The sequence below is a fragment of the Carcharhinus amblyrhynchos genome, chromosome 22 (assembly GCF_965287045.1).
Source record: "Carcharhinus amblyrhynchos chromosome 22, sCarAmb.v2.hapA, whole genome shotgun sequence".
NCBI lineage: Eukaryota > Metazoa > Chordata > Chondrichthyes > Carcharhiniformes > Carcharhinidae > Carcharhinus > Carcharhinus amblyrhynchos.
The window spans coordinates 36482774-36508355 of record NC_137345.1 but is presented as its reverse complement, the minus strand read 5'-3'; the positions used below and the strand labels follow the sequence as shown (position 1 = coordinate 36508355).

Here is a 25582-nt window from a genome sequence, read left to right as displayed (position 1 = left end):
TTTCTCTTGTTTTACAAACTGTGTTCGGATTTATTTCATTGCAAAATCCTTCTGCACTGTCAAAGACCCCACCGCAAACAACGACAAAATGGGCTACAATTACTGTTTTAAAACGCTTCACTTAAGATTACCTGGATAAAAAATCAAGGTGTGGGTGAAGGAGTTAGCCGTAATTCAGTGGATGTCGGATAAATAGAGAAGGAGATGAGTTGTTTGGCATGAGACTAGAGTCGGGAAAAAGGCATTAGCTGGCGGGAGTTTCATGAGGCGGTAGCTGGGCGATATGAGGGGCTGGGAGGGCGGTGCGGTGTATTCAGTTGGTTGTAGGAGACTGGCTGAAGTCCAGAGATTGGTCAGCAAGCATGTCCACCTTCATGTGTCTTATACCTGTTCAGCCTCACCAAAACAATCGACTTGACATTCCTGCATGGATACTCCTCGTCTTTCAACTCGCCGTGAAAAAGTCATTGTAAATGTTAACGTATATACTGTTAGCCTCCTGTAACCAGCAAACTCGACATCCAGCAACACCTCCCTACCTCCCTATTGAACGTTGCTGCTGGTAGCCCTACAGTAACATGCAGTGTCATTTAAGTTACAAATTATGCCATCGATTTTGTTTTTACGGAACTGTGCGGATTCTACCTGCCACACTTTAGATATTTTCTCGCACTGTCAGATGCTTATTTTTATGTCCAGTCTTTTTTCAATGTATAAAGCAGATATTTTAATTCAGAGCGGAGCACTCAAATTACAACTCAAATTACAACAGACCAGGACCCTGCCAATTCTTAATGCCCCCCCAAAATCTCATCTACAACCTCTTTGAATAGAAATTTAACAGTTGTGTAAATAAAAACATGCAGCTTTTTCGCATAGCAGAAGAATGGTGCGTTAGCAGCACAGAAACCCACCAAGTGAAACCGGGAGAGGCTGCGTCAAAGGAGATTTCTGTTTATTATAACATTGTTCTGTACACAGGCATTTTCTTCCTGTTTAATTATAAACTGATCCCAGGTTTTCCCCCGCCCTCATCCTGCTGGGTTTCAGAAACTTTATGTAAAAAAGATGCCAGTCATTGCGAATATCCATAGAATCCCTACAGCGCAGGAGTGGACTATTCGACCCATCAAGTTTACACCATCACTCCGCAAGAGCACCTTACCACCGCCCCCCCTCCTCACCCACCCGCACCCCCACCAACCCAAATCGCCAACCCAAAATATTAACCAAGTTATAAGGATCAGTCCGTTTCCAACCTAACCAACGAACTCTATTATCTTCAAGCCTCTGACTGCTTGAATATTTAGCCTTTCTGATCTCGACTTCAGTGGAAAATAAATGTTCTCCTTTTATATGGCATTAAGTTGCAGTGATTTTAAAAAGTCTACTATCTGATTTAAAATGAACAGTACTACCACAGGAGCATTGGCAGTGGGCATAAATATCATTGTAGGTTTTCATGTCACGCACTCCTTGACGCAAAGGTTCAGAATGCTAAATGTAACGCAGTCAGTCAAATTGTAAACCGTTCTTGTGCCGCCTTTAATTCAGTTTATGATTTTTAGTGCAATTTAGCTAAATTGCCTTGTGTGCTAGGATACATCAGTGGAAAATAATTTCATTTGGAGTCTGATCTGGGCCGTCTTAAGTGAATCTGTGACGCAAATCCATCTACACAGTGACCTGTGGCGCTGGTTACGTCAATAGCACAGCGATTTGTTAAATGTCACTTCTATGTAGTTTCAATGTTCGTGTCAAATTAGTTATTTGTCAGCTATTTTTAACGAAAGTAGGTCATTTAATCACAAAGTTGAACACGATTTAAAAAAAAATCATTCATTTAGCTGCCAGAATTACTGATCATGTATGGCCAAAGTTGATCCAACAGGCAACTCAGCAGGGGAGCATGATTGGAGATCGGGATTCTGGCGTGGTTAAGGGAGATGACCTGTTAACGCAGCTTTTGAAAGCATGTCCGAAAGATGTGTTGGCTAGGTGCATTGGATATGCTAACTTCTGTCTCAGTGTACCTGGAGTATGGCGACTTGGGGAATTTCACTGTAACTTCATTGCAGTGTTAATGTAAGCCTTACTTCTGACTAATAAATAAACTTAAAACTTTAGCTGGGCTCTGATCTGAATCCGTGTTTAATTTCTGGCTACAATTTAAAAAAATAACTGTTTATCATTCAGAAGCAGCAAGCCACTTACCAAAAAACACCAGGAACTTCGACAACTGACTAGTACCCGCCAAAGTCAATCATCAAATCCCTACAGTCAAAAGGAGACCATGGGGTCCGCACCGACAGCAATCCCGCCCAGGCCTTATCCCCACGTGTTTACCCTGCTCGTCCCCCTGTCAGCGCATCTTTGGACTGTGGGAGGAAACCGGATCACCCGAAGAAACCCATTTAAACACTCCAACCGGTCACCTGAGGTCGGAATTGAGGCCAAGTCCCTGAGGCAGAAAGGCAGCAGTACTAAATAATATGCCACTGTGCTGCTCTAATTGACTATATTAATTGACTATATTTTTGCTCAAAAATATATTCTATAAAATATGTAAACATACATTACATGTGTGCTATAGATAAGCTACTGACAATGTATAATATGCCTCACCACACTGAGAATTACAGATTATATTTATGATGTACATATTTCATGTCAAACCTTCTCTTCAACTCACCCTGACCTTTGTCCATTTATATCCCACGACCATACTAAATCCTGAAAACCGATCGCCCCAGCCTCGGTGCTATTTTCTCCCTGCCTCCAGCATGTCCATTTCACATTGCAGTGTAATTCACTCGATGTACTATACTGACCTTCCCACTCTTCATATTCAAGCGCATCATGCTTTTCCTCCCTCGCATTCATAGTCGTCTGCATGTTTGGTCATTGTGCAGTGCAGTTGCCCTATGGAATTCTTTGCCCAGCTTCCTCAAAGGCTGTCTGGCATAATTATTCTCCCACATCGTTCTACCTCCTATGATTCCAAAGTTGCATGCTTTGTTGCATGAAAATCACTATTGTTTTAATTACGCTTTAATGTTTTACAGCACGATTCACTCCAAACGAACAGAATTGTGACAATATCCTGAACTGGCCATCATGTGGAACCTGTTCATGTTCAACTGGGATTGTTGCATAATATATTTATGAAAAACACGATTGTTTAATTCATTCAAGATTAGAGGAGAAATGATATGATGTATTTAAACAGAAGACCCAAGGTTCTATTTGTTGTGTCTCATTATCCGAAGAATGAACCACGTAACCATGGTAACAGAATTGTTGAAGAGATGAGTGCTTTGTGCTGTGATGTATTATTTAGTATTTTTGGTCATCCATGGAATGTGGGCATTGTTGGTTGGGCCAACATTTGTTCCCCATCCCTAATTGGCCTTGAACTGAGTCCACTTCAGAAGGCATGTAAGAGTCAACCACATTGCTATGAGTCCAGAATCATACTTAGGCCAGACCAGGTAAGAACAGTAGATATCCTTCCCTAAAGGACAGTAATGAACCAGGTGGGTTTTTACAACAATCGACAATGATTTCATGGTCGCTATTAGACTTTTAATTCAAGATTTTATTGAATTTAAATTTCAACTTCTGCTGTGAAGGGATTTGAACCTGGATCTCCCAGAGCATTACTCTGAGTCTCTCAGTTGCTAGTCCGACAACAATACTAGTACAGCATTGCCCCCCCTTATTTAGTAATATTATGCATCAACATGAGACATAGAATTGGGTTAAGTATCTTGAGTAAAGTGTCTTGAATTTTTCTGTTAACAAATTGCAATTGTGAAATGTTGTTCCTGATTTCTTATTTTGAAATGTGAACTCAATAAAGAATCAAAACCACATGGAATTATGGTTATATGGTTCACTTAAGTTCTTGAATCTTATTACTGTGAACAATATGCGGTTGATCTTACCAAAAAACGTCTAAGTCCAGAATGAGCATAAAAATGGGAGAGTTTCAGATCTGTTATTTTGGGAAGACCAGCAGCCGGATTTTATACACTCTAAGATTTTTTTTAAAAAAAAGATCTCAATCTGTTTCTTGCCAGTAGGGAGAGTGGGCCTAGATGGCCTGAAAGCCGACTGGTAGCAGCACAGTGCACCATTCTGCATGTGCAGGTTTTGTGCTCTGAGAGCAACAGAGAACTGTCAGTGACTCTGCTGCTATCAGCCGGTCTCTGTGACCGAAACTTGGCCTCTCGCCCGTATTACCTTAGGGTCCCACAGCTGATCATGAATTCCCCCCACCCCCCTTCCCCCAGCCTGGAATGATCATGAGTATGCCCACCCCCCACAGCTAATGGCTGTGCAGAGTGCACAGGCTGGCACTGTCCAAGAGTACACCCCTTTCACCCCCTCCCGACCTCCTAGGGGTGGTGAGGTTGGGGTGGCTAAATGGCCTCTAGCTCTGCTTGCGAGGCCACCATGTCTGATTGCTGTTGATGGGCGAACCATATCAAAGGACTTTCTCCGGCATGGTGTCTGAGGCAAGTGAGCCCAGTGATTCTGTCTCGGGTTCACAAATTCTTTTAAATTAGGTTTTACCTTTCTGGGCACTAGGTTGAATGTGCTGGATATCTTGTGTCAGTAAAACGCAAGAGGTAAGAAGTCAGGAACAAACCAGATTTCTCAGCTCTTTGTGATCTAACTACCTGCCCCATAGATGCAAATTGCTGGCTCCAAGTGGAGAGGATCTCCAAGAAGATCACGCATATCAACACAGATGTTCTCCCAAGGTGGCCTTTACGACACATGACAACACAGAATCGCTGAGCAGAAACTGATAGCCAAGTTCCGCACACATGAGGATGGTCTCAACTGGGATCTTGTGTTCATGTCACACTGTCTGTAACCCCCACAACTTGCATGGGCTTGCAAAATCTCACTAACTGTCCTGGCTGGAGACAATACACACCTCTTTAATCTATGCTTAACCCTCTCTCCACTCACATTGTCCGTACCTTTAAGACTTGATTACCTGTAAAGACTCGTATTCCAACCATTATTTTGTAAATTGACTTTGTATCTTTATATGCCCTGTTTGTGAACAGAACTCCCACTCACCCGATGAAGGAACAGTGCTCTGAAAGCTTGTGGCTTGATCTATCAAATAAACCACTTGGACTTTAACCTGGTGTTGTGAGACTTCTTACTGTGCTTGCCCCATAGGCCATCAGTGCACAATGGTAAGATCGCCTCTTTTGTCTCAGATCCTTGAGACATAGCTGAGTGACGTTCCTATTCCTTGAGCCACTCAATCCCAGCATAAATCTCATTCGCAAAGCAGAAATGAAAGTGATTTTAACTCATCCAAAACATTGTGATACATAGGTAGCTTGAAAGAACTTGCATTTTATATGAAGTATTTCATCTCCCTAGGAGGTTCCAAAGTATTTAATTACCAATAAAGTGTTCTGAAGTACTAACACTACTGCAATGTGAAAAAATATTGCAATCCAATTTCCCTCTGAATATGTCAACTGTATTGGCATTCCTGATTGGACACACTATTTCTAATGCTTTTGTTGATGGTATAAAGTTTAGCCAAAGCACTAGGAGAATTCCTTCTGTTTCTCAAGTAGTGCCATGATATTCTTTTACAAATTAGCAGATGAAGCTTTGTGTCTTTCAGATGGGATGTTAAACCAATCTTTGGCACTTGCAGCAAATTTCTTTGCAAAACTTTGAAAACCTGGATCATATGCTCAAAACCAAAGGGAGGTTGGCCCTGCAATCTCCTGACTCATGCTATCACCAAGATAACAGAAGCAGATGTTCCAACACTATGCATGTCTTCCTCAAACCCTTCAACTCCTTTATTCAGCTGATCCAACCTGTGTCCCCAATTTGCACTCTCATCAAATTTCTTCACCATTTGATCCAAGCCACTGTGAGAAATACAGGAAACCTATTCAGTTTATAATTTTGGGACATCTGTTATTCTCAATATACATCAACCTACTTTTGCTTTTCCTTGGAAAATCCATTGATCAAGTGCATAGATTGTAATTCATGGCTGAATTAATACAGCTATAATCTTGTGAGTGCTTCTAAGTGCTGATAGCTGTTTCAAAATGTATTTTCAATCACTAATCCATCTGAACAACACTGCAAAATATAGCACAATAACAAAAGCATTTGGAAGTACTAAAATACTTTATCATACAGAAAGAACATTCTAACTGCTTAAAAAAAAGTGAGAAGGTGACCAGGATGTGTAACTTTAGAAGTTGAAATGAACAATTTGAGACAAGAACAGAGGATGCTGGAAAATCTCAGCAGCCCCAGGAGAGAAACACAGTTAACATTTTGAGTCATGAACAATTCATTGGAATTTTTTTTTCAGTTACTACAAAGGGTCTATGACTCAAAGTGAACTGTTTCTCTCCCAATGGACGTTGGCAGAGCTGCTGAGTTTTTCCAAACTGATATGCTCTTGTTTCAACATCTGCACCACTACCATCCTGGTACCAAATAAAAACCAGGGAGCGTGCTTTAATGACTATCAAGTGGTGGCTGTGATATTCATCATTATGAAGTGCTTCAAAAGGTTAGTCATGGCAGGAACCAATTCCAGCCTACCAGATTGTCTGCCACCACAACAGGTCCACAGCAGACGTCATCTCCCTGGCCCTGCACTCAGCTCTGGAACACATAGATAACAAAGACACCTGTTTCAGACATCTAATTATTGACTATAGTTCAGCCTTCAACAGCATGGTTCCCACAAAACTCATCTCCAAACTCCGTGGCCTGGGGCTCAGCTTGTCTCTCTGCGATTGGATCCTGAACTTCCTAACCCACAGACTGCAATCAATAACGCAACAACACCCCCTCCACGATCATCCTCAATACCAGTGCCCAAGAAGGCTGTGTCCTCAGCCCATTACTATCGTCCTTGTACAATGATGACTATGTGGCCAAATTTCCCACCAACTCAATTTTCAAATTTGCCGTGACACTACCATAGTGGGTTGGATCTCAATAATGACAAGACGGAGTACAAGAAAGAGAGAGAAGAATTGGTGCAACGACAACAATCTCTCCTTCAATGTCAACAAAACGATGGAGATAGGCATCCACTTTAGGAAGTATAGTGGAGGACATGCCCCTGTCTGCATCAATGGGATGAAGTAGAAATGGTTAAGAGTTTCAAGTTTCTGGGTGTCTAAATCACCAATAACCTGCCCTGGTTCTCTCATGCTGACACCATAGTTAAGGAGACCCACCAATGCCTCTAGTTTCACAAAAGACTGAGGAAATTTCACATATCTGCAACGACTTTCACCAATTTTTACAGATGTGCCACAGAGAGCATTCTTTCCGATTATATCACAGCTTGATATGGCTCCTGTTCTGTCCAAGACCACAAGAAACTACAAAGGCTCATGAAAGTGCATCACTCAAACCGGCCTCCCACTCATTGACACTGTCTACATTTCTCACTGCCTCAGAAAAGCAGCCAGCATAATTAAGGACCCACGTGCACTGGACACATTCTCTTCCATCTTCTTCTGTCATGAAAAAGGTACAAAAGTCTGAGGACACGTACCAACTGACTCAAGAACAGCTTCTTCCCTGCTGCCATCAGACTTCTGAATGGACCTGCCTCACATTAAGTTGATCTTTCTCTATAGCCTAGCTTTGACTATAACGCTACGTTTTGCACTCTACGTTTGTCCTTCTCTATGAACAGTATACTTTGTATAGTGTGTAAGAAACAATTCTTTTCACTTTATACTAATACATGTGACAAATCAAATCAAGTATTTTGTTTATTGAACAATTTGAGACATTGAAAGCACTGGAATATCATTGATAAATAGAAAAATCATTTTATTCCATCTGGCACTCCTGGTCTAAGTTACTAACAAGTTGAAAGTAAGGTAGTGATTCAGTCAGCATAAGGAGATTATATAATGTTGATTTATGAAGTTATGAAGTGCTTGACAAATTGCACTCATAATTTAATTGATTTGGAATTTATTTTACTAGTAGTGTCAATCTTGAACGGTCATCCTCCTAAATGAAAATATTTTTGATGGCTTGGAATCCTTTCCTGCTATGTACTTCAACACCAGCAGTTTGGCCAAACAGAGCTCAAAATATTTAATGTTCCTTTGATTAGACCAGGATGAACATGACTTGAAGCTTCTCCTATCCACTTAGCTACGTTATGGGATCATTCCATCAAGCCGGCTGGTGCCACCTGCCTGGTTTCTCCTGGGAGCACGCAGGTGAGGCTCAGGGAGTAACATTCACAGCTGAGGACCAGACCATTTCCAGTCCCCTCTCTACTTCCTCCATTGGGAGTTGAAGATGGGGCTGGGAAAATTCAGGCATTATTTTGACATATGTTGGGTTCTGATTTTATCATTCTAAAAATGTACTCTTAACTGAGGACACTGGCAAAGATTAAACCAGAAGAAAGAAAGAAGAAGCACGAGTAAAACAATACAGCTGTAGGACAGGTTTGTAGCCCAAATAAGTGTTTATTATATACAAACTAATTGAGCATAAGGAGCAAATTAATTGAAATGCAGAAGCAAATCTATTTGGATGGTATGTGATGGTAGCTGTTGTTGTACTGAAAAATGGTAGTGGACAATTGGGAATGGGAACTAAACATACCAGAAAATAGGAAAACTGATAAAGGAGAAAATGTAGCCTTAGTGATTGATGATGCAATTACTAATGATCGGAAAAATACATTGAGTGATAAGCAGATAGTGGAGTCTTTATGGGTAGAATTAAGATGATTTAAAACAGGAGTATGAGTTGTGGATAAGCTCATTGGTGGCAGCTATGAAGTGGCAAATGCAGACATTAGACAAACGTTTGGCAAAAACAATGATTTTAATGGGAGATTTTAACTTTCCTATAGATTGCGACAAGGGGCTTAACACATTTTAGAAAAGTAGTTAATGTCTTCACTGTGTCCAGTTGGGTTTTTTGCAATAACATGTTTTTGAGCTATCAAGGGAGTATGCCATGTTAGATTTTGTATTGCGAAATGAGCCAGATTTAGTTAACAGCATAATGGAAGTGTGGACATTTATCTGCTCACCACCATAATATGATCAGATTCAATGTAGTGTTTGAGGGAGCAAAATGAAGAACAGCTATTAAGGTTCTAGATTTCAGCAAGCGTGATTTCAATATGATGAGACAGAGACTCTACAGCAAACTGGACAAGCCTTTTGATGGGTGAAACAAGATAAGATCAGTGGGAGAGATACACTTTTTGGTCTGCCTGAAACTTCTTGGTTCTCCATGCGAACAGTGTTGCAGACTGACGTGATAGATCCAGGACTACTTGGTGAGGGATACCTTTAAGCCCAGGTCAGCTGCCACAGAGATGCAATGGGGGAAAGGTCGATCTCTCAGATATTTCATCCATGGTACACTGAGAGGCTGTATGACTCACATTGTATGTATATAGTAAATATTACATAGGCACAATTGTATTGAAGCACCTCCAAGTGCAACATGATCAGGTAGAAAATTAGAATTCATTTCATTTTATGTATTGAACATTTCAAAATGTTTTGTAATTTTTTTAGATATTTAATGAATAAAGTGTAGGAAGAATAAATGGGCATGATGACATCAGGTGGCATTCCTGGTGTCATTACACTACTTTTGTTTAATACGTCAGGTGGTTGGGCATTACTATATGAACTCTAGCCACAATATGTAAATACAAAATAATTGTGCAATTAAGATTGTTAATGACCCAATTGTTTGCCATAATAAGGTGCGACCACTATACCAAGACATTCAAATCGGATTCATGCCATGTGTAGTTCCAGTTTCATTAAGAGGCAGTTTGTTAGAGCTGCTTTAAAAGCCAAAGCTGAACTTATCACTTAGTAAATTTTTATTATTGGGAATGCTCATTTGAATGAACAGTTTATCCATTTTTAAATCATATGAATTAGAGATCTGTTTTCAGTTGTTGAGAGCTCTGCTGGATGCTATATTTTGATCCTGGCTATCTTCCAGGGCTATAAAACATCAAAGAGAGACGGGCATTGTGGTCTTGCTTCTCTTCAAAAGCTGTGTAAGAGTGTACTTTTGCATTTTCAGATGATTTAATGGCATGCATTCATTATTAGCTGCATGCGTGCCAGCCTGGATGCTGTTCTTCCATATGTTCATTCTGCCAACCACCAATCCTACAACTGGACTGAAGCTTTTAATATACAATGTCATTCATGAATATATCTATGTGCTTCTTGAATCATTGCTAACACCTTTAATCTCCAGCCAAATTGACTTTCCTCCTGGATTTACGAGCATTCTCTGCAGCACATTGGCACAAGATTGCACATACTGAGGTCTTAACTTCCCCTAGCCAACCTCGTTAGGTCATTCTGCATTTCTGGCATTGGGACTATTTCCTTTTCACCAACTCAATACTGCTGACCTCCAAGGCCACCTCCTTCTAGGCTGCACGTGTCTGCCTCAGCTTTCTCTTCTCACCAGGCATCAATTTCTCATATTAGTGGATACTATAAATAAGAGGGTTCTGAGAGGGTCCTTGTTGAATCTAGGGGTTGGTTTGCCCTTCTCCCCTCCCTCTCTCTTCGCTCATCAACAGCGCAAATATCTTTGCAGGGAAATATGCAACAACTAGACAACTCCTCCATGCAAATAAGCGGTTAACTTGTTCAGGTTAAAAAAGAATGCCACCTCTGATTAGTGCCAAAGTTTGAATGTAGCAGAGCTTAAAATAATACACTCACCTTAGAAGCATGCAAACCTCTCAATGGCAAATTGCAGGGTTTGAAGTGTCGCTGCATTTGCTGGGTCCCTGACACTGTCCTGTGCTAAGGCACCATTTAGATGATTGAGTAGCTTACTACTAAATGAGTATTTCCTAACTGGTAAAAGTCAGAAACAGTGGAGTAGCAAAGAGACATGGGCACATAGATAATTAAAACATCATGAACCAGTGTAAAAAGAAATCAATTCCTGTAATACCTATAAGGTCTGAAGTACAAGTGGATGCAAGTCATGCTTCAGCTATGCAAAGATCTGATTAGACCATACCAGGAATATTGTGCACAGTATGATGTATAAATTGTTGTTCCTTTACAATTTGGTACTCTTGTGAATTGTCATATGAGTGCAAGACAAAAAGCTCCACCAACATTTCTTTTTTCAACTGTAATCAAATAATTGTCTCTGCCATTTTGCTGTGCTTAACCAATTCCATCATCTCATCCATCCCCTTACCATTCCTTTTAAAGTTTATTTATTAGTGTCTCAGAGAGGCTTACATTAACATTGTAGTGAAGTTATGTGAAGATCCTCTATTCACCACACTCGGTGCCTGTTCCAGAGAGAATTTAGTATGGCCAGTGCACCTAACTAGCACATCTTTCGGACTGTGGGAGGAAACCGAAGCACCCGGAAGAAACCCATGCAGACATGGGGATAGCGTGCAAACTCTGCACAGGCAGGGACCCAAGCCGGGAATTGAATTCAAGTCCCTGGAGCTATGAGGCAGCAGTGCTAACCACTGTGCCACCATGTTGCCCATTCATCCCTGTCAAGCCATCCCCATTCCATTCTTTCTTCGTTGCTCCCTCACAGAGAAAAATTCTTTCCAGCCAGGGTAACGTTTGTTATTCAGCTTCTGTTATCTTCCTTTTTTTCTACCCCAGCCTGTCATCACCAACCGTTGGCAGCATGTGTGTCATGCACTCCAGTCCCCTCTGTGCCCATGGGCCTCCACCATTCACAAGGCACTGCCCACCTAATAAACCAGCCACAAACACACCCCTTAAACTGACCAGTCAAAACAGTCCCAACATTTCAGTTGACTGATATAGTAGAAAAGAGTTAGTGTGTAGATCAGTCATGATCTCATTGAATTCCGGAAAGGTTCAGGAGGCAAAAATAGTTACCCTTTTCCCATTGTATGGACTCTTGCATTACTAGTTTAATGGGTTGCCATATAATTTTAAAAAATGTTCTGTGGAATAAGCTGGACATAAAAAATAAAATTTAATAAATACAAAATCAGAGAGCAAAAACAGGTTTGTATATTAGAGAAAATATTTTAATGAATCTTTAAAGTGCTTTGTGGTGAAGACTAAGTTGAATTATGAGGTAATGAGGGTAGAAGAAATAATTAGTTGACATGGGTAATTTTAGTCTTAATTATAAAGTCACACTGAATGTAAGGCTTGCTGCTTATGTAAGTTCTTTTATGCATCGGAGCCTTTCCAAGTAGTATTAATAGTTTTACCTGGCAGACAACTAATGTACCTGTACTGCTAATCCTTTTACTGCTGAACTGAAGGGACACACTGATGCTTTACTTGGAAATGCAAGCTATGTGAGAGGAGCCAAACTTCATTGATTTGAGACAACATATGAAAGACTTTCTGATATTGCTGTTCTTTGAGATCTGGATGCAGACTGATAGTTCAATAATTATGGATTGGGCACGGAGAATGCGAGTAGAGAAGGCATACATATGCTGGTGATTATCCTGTCATATTTACTTAAAGATGCTATAAGCCAATGAGAGGGTGAACTATTGGATTGGAAATCATGTACGATGTGGAGTGAGCGAGGTGGTCACAAGCTCAGGCTTGCTGTGAGAGTGCGAGTGTTCTGGACCTTGAGAATGGTGTGTGTAGCTTGGGATCTAAGGGTTGAAGAGGGAAAAGGCCAGAAGGATTTGGAATGTGCTTATCAAGCTTATCGCTATGGAATACTGAAGAATGTATTTATGCTAAAAATAAACTTTAGGAAAGACTGCTTACCCCCTAATTAGGCAGTTTACAGCCTTCCAGACTCATCACTGAATTCAACAGCTTCAGATCATAGCCTCTGCCCTCTTATCCTGCTGAAAGCTATTGATAGTTCTATTATTCCCATTTATACCTCTTAGATCCACCTTTTGTTTCTATACTTATTCCGTCACCATCTCATTTTGCCTTGACTTTTTTATCATTGAACCACTCCTGTCTACTACAAATCTTTCTTTTTCTTCTTCCATCACTGCCCCACATCCTAGCCTCTGCAATTACTTAAAACCTCAATCTCTAAACCTAAATCAATGCTGCCTGAAATTTAATTGTTTCTCTCTTCACAGAGAGAATTTTCAGAACTTTCTGTTCTTATTTCACATTTCTGTTATCCAAACATGCGGTGGAGAAATGGGTTGAGGAGCCAAGTTCAGTTGGCAGTAGAGTATCAATCCCATTTATTTGATCATGGAATATCCGTGTCATTAGCAAGGCCAGCATTTATTGCCTGCCCACAGTTGTCCTTGAGAAAGTGTTGATGAGCTGCTGTCTTGATTTGCTACAGTGCATGTGGTTATGCACATCCATACTACTGATAGAGGGAATTTAGGATTCTGACCCAGTGACAGTGAAGGAACTGCAACATAATTCCAAATGTGGGGGTGGGGTGAGGGGGGGGAGGCGCACGGTGGCACAGTGGTCAGCATTGTTGCCTGCCAGGAATCTGGGTTCAAATCCCAGCTTGGGTCACTGTCTGTGCGGAATCTGCATGTTCTCCCTGTGTCTGCATGGGTTTCCTCCAGTTTCTCCTGTTTCCTCCCACAATCTTAAAGACATGCTGGCTAAGTACATTTCCTCGAACAGGTATCAGAGTGTGGCAACTAGGGGAATTTCACAGTAACTTCATTGCAGTGTAATGTAAGTCTTACTTGTAACTAATAAATAAATTTTGACTTTGAAATCAGGATGACATGTGAATTGGAGAGGGATTTGCATGTGATGGGTGTTCTCATTTGGCTGTTACCATTGACCTTCTGGATAGTAGGTGGTACAGGTCAGGAAGATGCTATCGACGGAACTTTGATGAGTTGCTGCAGCGTCTTGGACACCTGGTATCCATGGTGTGCTGGTGTTGGAGGGAGTGAATATTTAAGTTAATGGATGAGATGCCTATCAAGAGGGCTTCTTTGCCTTGGTAGTGTTTGAGTGTCTTGTGTTGTTGGAGCTGTACTGATCTTGGTAAATGAAAAGTATTCCATCACATTTCTGACTTGTGTCTTTTAGTTAGTAGACAGGTTTTGGAGAATCAGGAGTTGAGTTACTCATTGCAGAATTCCTAGCCTCTGGCCTGCTCTTATAGCTGCAGTATTTGTATGCTGCACCAGTGGCTTTTTGGGTTATGTTAACAATAGTTAAAAATGGGGTAGACTACAGTCACAGCTTTCCAACTCTACAACCAGCAAATGGACAACAAACTTCAATTTTCCTTTTGCACTAAACCAGTCAAGAATAAACCATTCCTCAAGAATTACCCTGGACCACAGCCTCACAAACTGTCAATACCTGGAAAAGGCCGAGACTATTGTAAATATTATTGGAAAACCAGCAGGCACCAACTGGGGATCAAGTGCTTGGAATCTTCATGCTGTTAGCTGTGTTCTTATGTAGAATACTATTCCTCAGTCTGTGCAGAAAACAGCCATACATAATGCTTGTCTTCAATACATCAATGTGGATAATCAATGGTACACTGAAGTCAACACCCGTATAATGATTCCTATCTAAAATCCCACTTCCTGATGTGTGCCTGAAGGCAAAAATGCTGAAAGATTTTGACAACATTGAAGCCAAACCCTGAAGATTTTCAGAAACTAACGAGTGTAAGACATAAATCTCTCTCACCTTTCTGGAGCACAACAAATGCTTTGAGCAATGCAGATTTTAACAAAAAGGATAACTGATGAAATCTGTAGGCTGACATCAATATTGCAAATATCTGGTGAGTGGTCTGACAGTCTCCAGAGCTTAGTCTCCCTCAAAAACAGTGGTCTGCACTCCATGCAAAGACACCACATCACCTCCACAAATGGAATTTAAAGGACAGCCCACTATGTGACAATGTTCACCTGGATCAGACTCTTCATATTATGAATGAATGTGGCCTATGAAAATTTTTCACAGGATTCAAAATGATCCATCTAACAGAAGACAATGCTGTTATTTGATTATCCAACTTGCATGTAAGCTTTAAAGCTGTGAAATGTCACACAGAAGAGGCATGTTTTGGTCATTGATAATCTCCAAGATATTGGTGGGGATTCATTTCATTGAATATCAGGGAAGATGATTTGATCATCATGTTGGAATAATCATTGCCTGGCATTTGTGTCACATGAATGTTTGTTTATTTGCCACTTAGCAGCTCAAGCCTAAATACTGTCCAGATCTTACACTGAAATGTGTAAGACTGCTTCATTCAAGTACTTCTCCAAACTCTGACGGCAATTGAAGTCAAAGGACAGAATCGCTGGCTCCATTTGAGTGACTGTAAAAGATGGCCACCGATATCTGCCACCAAATCATAAGGATCATTTTCACCATCTACAGTCTTTCGGCGATTTTCCTGTCACCAGGACAATTGGATCAATGGAAAAATGGACTGACTAATGGACGATTTCACTCTAACACCTTTTTGTACATGTCTTATGAGTATGCTGTAAAGTTTAATGTAAGTGGGTGTTGGGTCTGCTCACATATGCTAAAGAAGGGATTCCTCTGTTCCCTATTCCTCTCAACCTCCAGGAAATGATAGAATGGATTTTGTATCAAAACAAGACTAAAAATTGAATGAAGGCTGTGTTCAAGCCTACAGGCTTCATACAAGTTAACGGATAGGACGGCCCTCTATGGGGACCTTCAGGCAAAAATATCGCTCAACTTGCAGAGAGGTGAAATATAATGAGAACTTGCAAATGGAATGTTTCAGTGCGATATAATACTGTGCAGAGGGACCTGGGGGTCCTTGTGCACAAATCGCAAAAACTCAGTCTGCAGGTGCAGCAGGTGATCAAGAAGGCAAGTGGAATGTTGGCCTTTATCATGAAGGGGATAGAATATAAAAGCAGGGAGGTCTTGCTGCAACTGTACAAGGCACTGGTGAGGCTGCAACTGGAGTACTGTGTGCAGTTTTGGTCCCCTTATTTGCATAAGGATATATTGGCCTTGGAGGGAGTACAGAGAAGGTTCACCAGGCTGATACCGGAGATGAGGGGGTTATCTTGTGAAGAGAGATTGAGTAGATTGGGCCTGTACTTGTTGGAGTTTAGAAGGCTGAGGGGGGATCTTATAGAGACTTCCAAGATAATGAAGAGGCTAGATAGGGTAGAGGTAGAGAGATTCTTTCCACTTAGAAAGGAAACCAGAACTAGAGGGCACAGCCTCAAAATAAGCGGGGGCGGGGGGGGGGGTGCAGTTTTGAACAGAGTTGGGGAGGAACTTCTTCACTCAAAGAGTGGTGAATCTCTGGAATTCTCAGCCCATTGAAGTGGTGGAAGCTACCTCGTTGAATATATTTAGGTCACGGGTAGATAGATTTCTGGTAGACAAGGGAACTAAGGGTTATGGGGAGCAGGCGGGAAAGTGGAACTGATCCACTTCAGATCAGCCATGATCTTATTGAATGGCGGGGCAGGCTCAAAGGGCTAGATGGCCTTACTCCTGCTCCTATTTCTTATGTTCTTATGTTCTTAATATCTTCATTGTTAACCTTTTATAGAGAGAAGGTTATTAATGAAGATGATTTGGCCTGAAATTCCTCAGTGATATCCTGGGGCTGGAATGATTGGCCTCCATCCTCCTTTGTGTTAGGTATGACACCATCCCGTGGAAAGTTTACCCCCACCCCACTCCACCCTCAATCACATCATCTAATTTTTGCATCAAATAGTTCATAAATGGGTGGAACTCCAAAGTAGAGAGAACTTGCATTGATATAACAATTTCTGTGACCTTTGAACGCTCAAGACGCTTCACACCCCCAATTAAATACTAATGAAATGCCATCATTATTGCATTTGTTGCAGCCCATTTGTGCACAGAAAAGTCTCATGCACAGGAATGGGATAAATGATCAGATTTTCTTTAGTGATTTTGCATGAGTGATGAATATTGTACAGAATTGTTCAAGGATGTAGTGTATGGATGCCTTAATTCTTTCAGTGCTGGCATCAATTGTGTTCATTGTAATAGATACTCTATGAGAAAAGCTATAATTTTTAAATTCAACCTTTTGAAAATAAATTTCCAAAAAACTGTGTGGAACTGTCTTTACTCCATTCTGGTCAAGTTTCATGTTTATTAGACTGTTAACCTAAACTAAGTACTTAAACCTTAGTAAATGTTAATTGCCTTCCTTGTCTGCATTTGCAGGAAGGAACATGGGGTTTTGCCCATCTCTGTGTGTAGGTGATCATTTTAAACTGTGATAACATTAACATTACTAATTCTGACATGAAAAATATATTTGTGCCATTGCTGTGGACTTTGTAATGTCACCTTGGTGTTAAGTGCAGAAAAGAGAACATGCTGTGAACATTTGAGCACTAGTAACGGAACCCATTAGTTTCCTTTTATGTGCCACAACAAAAGGAATATTGGCTAGGTTCTGTCTAGCATGTGATCCTCCACACTGTATTTCCTTTCTGTGCTCTGCTCAGGCTGTGCACAATGACTAAGCTAAACATTTTTGCTACTACTTCCAAAGTAAAAGAAAGGCATCAAATGCTGAATTTCTATCCTTCAGATTCCTGCTGCACTGTCTGGAAGATCTAGATGCTAGGCTTCTGGAGCTAAACTCCCGCTTGTTTGTTATACGTGGGCAACCTGCTGATGTCTTTCCCAGGCTTTTCAAGGCAAGTTTTTGTTCGTCACATAGAAAACTTGAATATATTATACTCCTCTAAATTTACTATAACTAAGCTTCTCAGTATCTTAATATTCTCTTCCAGTATATTTCTTTAAAATTCAAAAGTTTATATTCTCCTTCTATTTGTGCCTTCTCATGTAACTATTTAAATTTTCTACGTAGGGAGTACAGTGGTAGGTAAGGAGTTGTGAACAGTGGTTCTCAGCACATCCAACAAATCTTCATAACTTCACAAAATCTGCAGATTTAATTTTGCCACTAACAAAAACTTCCAAAGTATTGTTCTGTGAATGTTAATTCCAATTTTGGGAGTTTATGACTTTTCCAAATTGTCATTGTCAAATTCTGTGCTCAAATATCATTGGTATTTAAGTTGACTGGTCCTTAGTTTGAATCAATTTCCTCAGTTTGGATCAGTTCAGCTCCCACTTTCAATATCTGTCCATTTTGCTCTGGGTCATTTTTAATGGCCACTCCCTGCCAGTGTTTGCCTTATCCACTGATTGCAAGTTATGATTTTAACAGGATACTAGATTCTGGTTCATTTCCCAGCTCATCTGGTGTTAAGGGAAAACAATGTCTGTTCCAGTGCAGCTTCCAACTTGGGAATATCTTCCACTCAAGATGAACATTGATAGCTGTAATTGACAGCCAATGCCATACTAATTAGCCCAACACCAACCAGTATCGTAGCATTGACTGAACCAGGGATTTTTTGTATGTTTTCTCCACTTGCTGTCTGGAATCACAAAACAATGTTAAATTTTCAATACCTTTCCAATAATATTTTGAACAAGTCACTGAGGAGCACCCTTCCTTCTGTTGTTTTAAAAGAAGTCCATGGGTGATGTATGACAAAACTAATCACAAGGATATCAGCATCACCTGGAATATTCTTGATTAAATTGATGCTGCAAACTGAACTGGATATTGTCTAGTTTCCAGTTTTTCCAGAGTTGGATTGAAAAACTTCAACCAGACAAGATCAGAATATGAGTTGTTAAATTTACTTTACATCAGGCAATGTTCATTAAAAAAGAGTAAAATAAAATTCTGTCTGGAAAATGATTTGATTCTGAGCTAAAGATGAGCAAGATTCTTCTTTGTGGTCACCTAGCCAGGAACTGAAACAATTCCTCAGATCATAAAATCTTACAATTGAGCAGCAGTGTGTGGAAAAAAAATTCATGTTTAAGAGCGAGATATTGAACTTCAAATATAATGGAATACATGAGAAGGACAGTTTTAATAGTGTTGCAAATATTTTTGAACATTTTCTAGTTTGTTCAGGTTTGTTCTAATGGGTTCATTACTTAATCTAACAGGAATGGAATATCAACCGTTTGACATTCGAGTATGATTCTGAACCATATGGTAAGGAGCGAGATGCAGCCATTAAGAAGCTGGCTAGTGAGGCTGGAGTTGAGGTCATTGTCAAGATTTCTCACACATTGTATGACCTAGATAAGTATGTACTCGATTAAATATTCAAACTATTGGAGAGGTAGAGAATGGTTGGCACTGTAAAAACTATCCAAAATGTGTTGGCAATGAAATGCAAGCAAGTTCCTGTTAACATTTTAAAACCTAATGAATGTCTAAATCCAAAAACTTGTGTTCAGAGTTCAATGTTAAGTATCTTACAGTAGTATAATTTGAAGGGCTCAGAGCTAAATATTAATTCATCAAATAATGCTTTTCTTCCCAATTGTCAGTAAATTGATTCAGCCATTCAATGGGAAAAATCACAGCTCTTTGTTTGCGTATAATAATTTTAACATGGCAACCTTAATTCAAATAATTTTTTTCTCTACTCCAGCCTTTCCTCTTGGTTCCTGTAGTTCAGTTTTTTCCTCTCTGCCAAATCACATCTCATTGTATAATATTTCTTTGTAAATATGAAAAATCATCTGGAAATCATTGAAATGTTTTTCTGTAACAAGTTTTGAAAGACTTTTATGACTATTTCTGGTATGGCCTTTAAATCCAAATTCCTTTGCAGTCTATAATGCAGGGTCTCTTTTGTTATCCACAGTTCTACCAGTTGATTAAATACTGGCAATATTGTGAAACAATGTATTAAGTCAAATTTAAAATGGACCATCTTTTGTTTCTTTACCCATGCTGTCATAATCTCCTTTGCCTTGCACTGTCATCCCTTTTGTATATTTAATATCTCTGACCTTCCAGTGTTTAACAGACCTTCCATTTTCTTCCCTCCCTGCCAATGTACTTGATTAAATCTTGTCACATTTTTCACTTCTTCCAACTGTAACAAAATGTCATAGACCTGAAAAGTTAACTCTTTTTATCTCTTAACAGATACCACCTGACCTGTTCAGTATTTCCAGAATATTCTGTTTCTGTTACTCGTGAAACACACTTGGAGGTCAATACACCTTAGCTGTTGCCACTTGTGGTGAGAGTGTGTATTCTTCATGTTGGACAAACAGAAGCTAGATTTGGTGATATTTCTTCATATATTGGTTTAGAAATGCTCAAGTATGAGTTTTCAACTTCAGACACCCATCATAACCTTTCAAACTAGGTAGTTGCAAAAACTCAGTTTGTGCTGTCTAAAATATTAAATGTTATTTGCCAAATTCATGTTATCTCTTCCAGAATAATTGAGTTGAACGGAGGACAACCCCCATTAACATATAAACGGTTCCAAACTCTGATAAGTCAGTTGGACTCTCCAGAGCCACCAGTGGAAACCATTAGTGAGGGAAAACTTGGAAAATGTACAGTATTGGTATTGGATGATCATAATGAGAAATATGGAGTCCCATCACTGGAGGAACTTGGTATGCATGACAAACTTAGGTTCTATCTCAACTAAATAATGCAACAATGTTTCATTTTTGTCTTCTCTTATTTCCACTGAGAAAGATTCTTGAATGTAAGTGAATGAAGGTGAGAAAACAAATGGCAAGCTGCAGGCAATGAATATGAGAAGAAACATTCAGCGATGTGAAACCTTTTTTTTATAAACAGTGATCAAGATCAATGTAGGCGCCTTGACAATTAATAATGGTGATATTGTAAATGAAAATAAGGAAATGGTGGACGTATTGAATAAGCACTGTAGAGGAAATGAATGACATCCCAAGGAAACCATATTGAATTAGGATTGGCAAACTTATTGTCAAGAAAACAACAATAACAGAGGAAATAATGGTACGAAAGAATTACAAGTCTTCATCTCAGACTTAAAAAGAAGGCATTGCAGATGCTGTAACTGTAAACTTCCAAAGTTCTCTTGATACATGAGCTATGTCTTTAGATTGGAAAATTGTACATATCACTCCATTCTTCAAGAAAGTTGAAAGATAAACAAGAGATTCGTAGACCAGTTAGCCTAGCATTTGTTGCTGATGTTACTAGAGCATATACAATGATGAAGGATTTTGGAACCATAGAAAAGTTACAGCACAGAAGGAGGCCATTCAGCCCATCTTGTCCATGCCAATCTAAGGATATCCAGGTGCCCGTTCTAATCCCACCTTTCTGCACCAGACCCATAGCTCTGTAGCTTACAGCATTTAAGGTCCAGATCTAGGTACTTTTTAAAAGTTTAGGATCCCTGCTTCCATCACCAACTTGGCAGCGCATTCCAGACACCCACCACGCACTGCGTAAAAAAAAAGTTCTTCCTTATGCCTCCTCCAAACCTTCTGCCACTTGAATCAAGTCCCTGGTTCCAGAATTCTTCACCAAGGGAAACTATTTTATCCTGTCCACTCTATCTCTTCCCCTCATAATTTTGAACGCCTAAATCAAGTCATCCTTCAGCCTTCTTTGTTCCAAGGAAAATAACCCCAAATTATCCAAACTGCCCTCATAGCCATACTTTTCTAGCCCTGACACATTCTTGTAAATCTCCTCTACACTCTCTCTCTCCAGAGTAATTATGTCCTTTCTGCAATGTGGTGACCACCATTGCACATGATACTACAGTTGTGCCTCACCAGTGTTCTTTACAATTCCAACATTATATCCTTACTTTTATATTCTATACCTCTACCAATGAAGGAGAACACTAATATGCCTTATTTACAGCCTTGTCTATTTGAACTGCTGCCTCTAGGGACCTGTGTACTTGAATGCCAATATCTCTCACTCTATCTACCCTTCTTAGTATATTTGCGTTTATTGTGTACTTTCTAGAACTGCTTGACCTCCCGAAATCATGTAATCCCTACTACATAGAACACAGAACAGTACAGCACAGTACAGGCCCTCCGGCTCTCAATGTTGTGCCAATCTATGTCTAAACCCAAGATCAAGCTATCCCACTTCCTATAATTCTGGTCTGCTCCATGTGCCTATCCAATAACTGCTCGAAAGTCCCTAAAGTGTCCAACTCCACTATCACAGCAGGCAGTGTATTCCACACCCCAACCACTCTCTGAGTGAAGAATCTACCTTAGACATCCCTTCTATATCTCCCACCATGAACCTTAAAGTTATGCCCCCTAGTAACAGCTACATCCACCCGAGGAAATAGTCTCTGCATGTTCACTCTATCAATCCCTCTCATCATCTTATAAACCTCTGTTAAGTCGCTTCTCATCGTCCTCTGCTCTAAAGAGAAAAGCCCCAGCTCCCTCAACTTTTCCTTATAAGATCCACCCTCCAAACCAGGCAGCATCCTGGTAAATCCCCTCTGCACTCTCTCCAATGCTTCCACATCCTTCTTATAGTGAGGTGACCAGAACTGAACACAATATTCCAAATGTCGTCTCACCAACGTCCGGTACAGTTGCAGCATAACCCCACGGCTCTTAAACTCAAACCCCTGTTAATAAACACCAACACACTGTAAGCCTTCTTCACAACTCTATCCACTTGAGTGGCAATCTTCAGAGATCTGTGGATATGAACCTCAAGATCTCTCTGTTCCTCCACATTCCTCAGAATCCTACTGTTGACCCTGTAATCTGCATTCAAGTTTGTCCTACCAAAATGAATCACCTCGCACTTATCGGGGTTAAACTCCCTCTGCCACTTCTCGGCCCAGCGCTGCAACCTATCAATGTCTCTTAGCAGGCTGCAAGAGCCCTTCACGTCATCCACTACTCCACCAATCTTGGTGTCATCAGCAAATTTACTAACCCACCCTTCAGCCTCCTCCTCCAAGTCATCGATAAAAATCATAAATAACAGAGGACTCAGCACTGACCCTTGTGATACACCGCTGGTAACTGGTTTCCACTCTGAAAATTTTCCTTCCACCACCACCCTCTGTCTTCTATGAGACTACCAGTTACTTATCCAATCGGCCAAATTTCCTTCTATCCCACACCTCCTTATCTTCTTCATGAGCCTACCATGGGGAACCTTATCAAACGCCTTACCAAAATCCATGCATACGACATCAACTGCTTTACCTTTGTCTGCACACTTAGTTACCTCCTCAAAGAATTCAATCAAATTTGTGAGGCAAGACTTACCCCTCACAAAACCGTGTTGACTGTCCCTATGAGTCAAATGGCTCCTTCAATAGCATCTTCCAAACTCTTGACCTGCTGATCTTGTCCTTTTTAAGTGGTGGAGAAGCACTGTCTACTGGGGCAAAATCCTGGAATCTCCTTTCTTAACGGTAATGTGAGTAGACCTACACCACAGGGACACAGCAGTTCATGGTAGTGGTTCACCACTTCCATCTTGAGAACTATTGGCGATGGGCAACAAATGTTGGCCTTGCCAGCGATGCACACTACCTGTGAGCAATATTTTCAAAAATCATGAACAAGTATTTCAGTGTAGTGGGGTCATCTTTTTGTCTAAAAAAAAACAATACTTTCTAAATGGTGCAAAACTGGAAATAGTTGAAGTCCAAAGAGTCTTTTGGGGGTGGGAGAGGGAAGTCCACATACATCGATCATTAAAAAGTTATAAGAACATAAGAACATAAGAAATAGGAGCAGGAGTAGGCCATCTGGCCCTTCGAGCCTGCCCCGCCATTCAATAAGATCATGGCTGATCTGTCGTGGCTCAGTTCCACTTTCCCGCCCTCTCCCCATAACCCTTAATCCCCTCTCTTATCAAAAACCCATCAACCCGCTTCTTAAAAATATTTAGCGAGGCAGCCTCCACCACTTCAACGGGCAGAGAATTCCAGAGATTCACCACCCTTTGAGTGAAGAAGTTCCTCCTCAACTCCGTTCTGAACTGCCCCCCCTTTATCTTGAGGCTGTGCCCCCTAGTCCTACTGTCTTTTTTGAGCGGGAAGAGTCTTTCCACCTCTATCCTATCCATCCCATTCATCATCTTATACGTCTCAATGAGATCTCCCCTCATTCTTCTAAACTCTAACGAGTACAAGCCTGGTTTATTCAGCCTCTCCTCATAGCTCAACCCCCTCAACTCCGGTATCAGCCTAGTAAACCTCCTCTGCACTCCCTCCAAGGCCAAAATATCCTTGCGCAGGTGCGGCGCCCAAAACTGCACACAGTACTCAAATAATCAAAAAAGGCAAATGAAATGATGGGTGATTCTCATTTGTTTACAATGCTGTTGGCAAAAGTAAATAATATTATGAACAGTGAGAATCTTCCCCTTGTCTCATTATTACTGTTGGATGCATTCAGGGTAAAAGGTTGCAGTTCCTCAGATCGAGGGCAAATCAGTTCTTGAATTTGTTTCTGCCTTTCTCTATAAGAACTTTTAACAGGAACTGATGAAAAGGTGATGATATGCCCTCAAGATTTGCCCATCCCCTTCTGTTTTCTTTCAATCCCTTATGCCTTGTCACTGTTGTGGTTTTACTGCTTCATCCATTAGTTGATGTACTGGAATAGATTTTAATATATATTTAATGAGTTAGCCTTATGTAATAGGGTAATTTTCTTTCTTTAATTAGATATATTTTAATGAATGAGGAAAGGAATTTCCAATGGACAATAAATTGATTGATTTGTCTCTATAGGACCGTAGTTATGGGGGATTTCAATCTGCATATTGATTGGTTGACCCATGTTGGACACGGGGGGCTCGAGGAAGAGTTCTTGGAATGCTGCCGGGATAGTTTCCTCGAACAGTGTGTGTTGGAGCCGACGAGGGAGCGAGCTATCTTGGATCTGGTGCTATGTAATGAGGCGGGTAGAATTAGGGACCTTGTGGTGAAGGATCCTCTTGGGGAGAGTGATCATTGTATGGTGGAGTTTCTGGTGCAGATGGAGGAGGAGAAAGTGGGTTCCCGGACACGCGTCCTCTGTTTGAATAGAGGGGAGTACGGTAGGATGAGAGAAGAATTGGCGAATGTGGACTGGGGGAGCACGTTGGAGGGAGGGTCTGTTGAGGAGCAGTGGAGGATCTTTAAGGAGATCTTTCTTGGTGCTCAGCGGAAATTTATTCCGATGGTCAAAAAGGACAGTAGGAAGAGAGGTAATAAGCCGTGGATAACGAAGGAGGTGAAGGAAAGTGTTAAATTAAAAGCGGAGGAATTTAGAGTAGCTGAGAGTAGTGGGCAAGAAGAGGATTGGGAGAGGTTTAAATGTCAACAAAGATTGACAAAGAAGTTGATAAAGAAGGGTAGGAGAAACTATAAAGCTGGGCTAGCGCTTAATATAAAAAAGGATAGCAAGAGTTTTTATAAATATATAAAAAGGAAGAGGCTGGCTAGGGTGAATGTTGGTCCTTTAGAGGATGAGAAAGGGGACCTAGTGGTAGGGGATGAGGATATGGCTAAGGTATTGAATAACTTTTTTGTTTCTGTCTTCACGGAGGAGGACGTGAATAATTTGCCGGGTGTTAGCGATGGAAAGGTGGTAGGACTGGAGGGTCTTAATGACATTACTGTTACTCGAGAGGCGGTGCTCGGCAGACTGGAGGGGCTGATTGTGGACAAGTC

The 25582-nt window shown here is 40.6% G+C and overlaps 1 protein-coding gene across 1 annotated transcript in view; it reads left to right on the top strand.

The window, feature by feature from the left end:
• Positions 1-25582, top strand: part of LOC145357057 (cryptochrome-1-like) — an 83759-nt gene that overhangs the window by 7044 nt on the left and 51133 nt on the right. The window contains exons 2-4 of the mRNA XM_080210129.1: positions 17602-17710; positions 19050-19192; positions 20347-20531. Coding sequence (XP_080066255.1) covers positions 17602-17710; positions 19050-19192; positions 20347-20531 — 437 coding nt within the window. The remainder of the gene's footprint in view (positions 1-17601; positions 17711-19049; positions 19193-20346; positions 20532-25582) is intronic.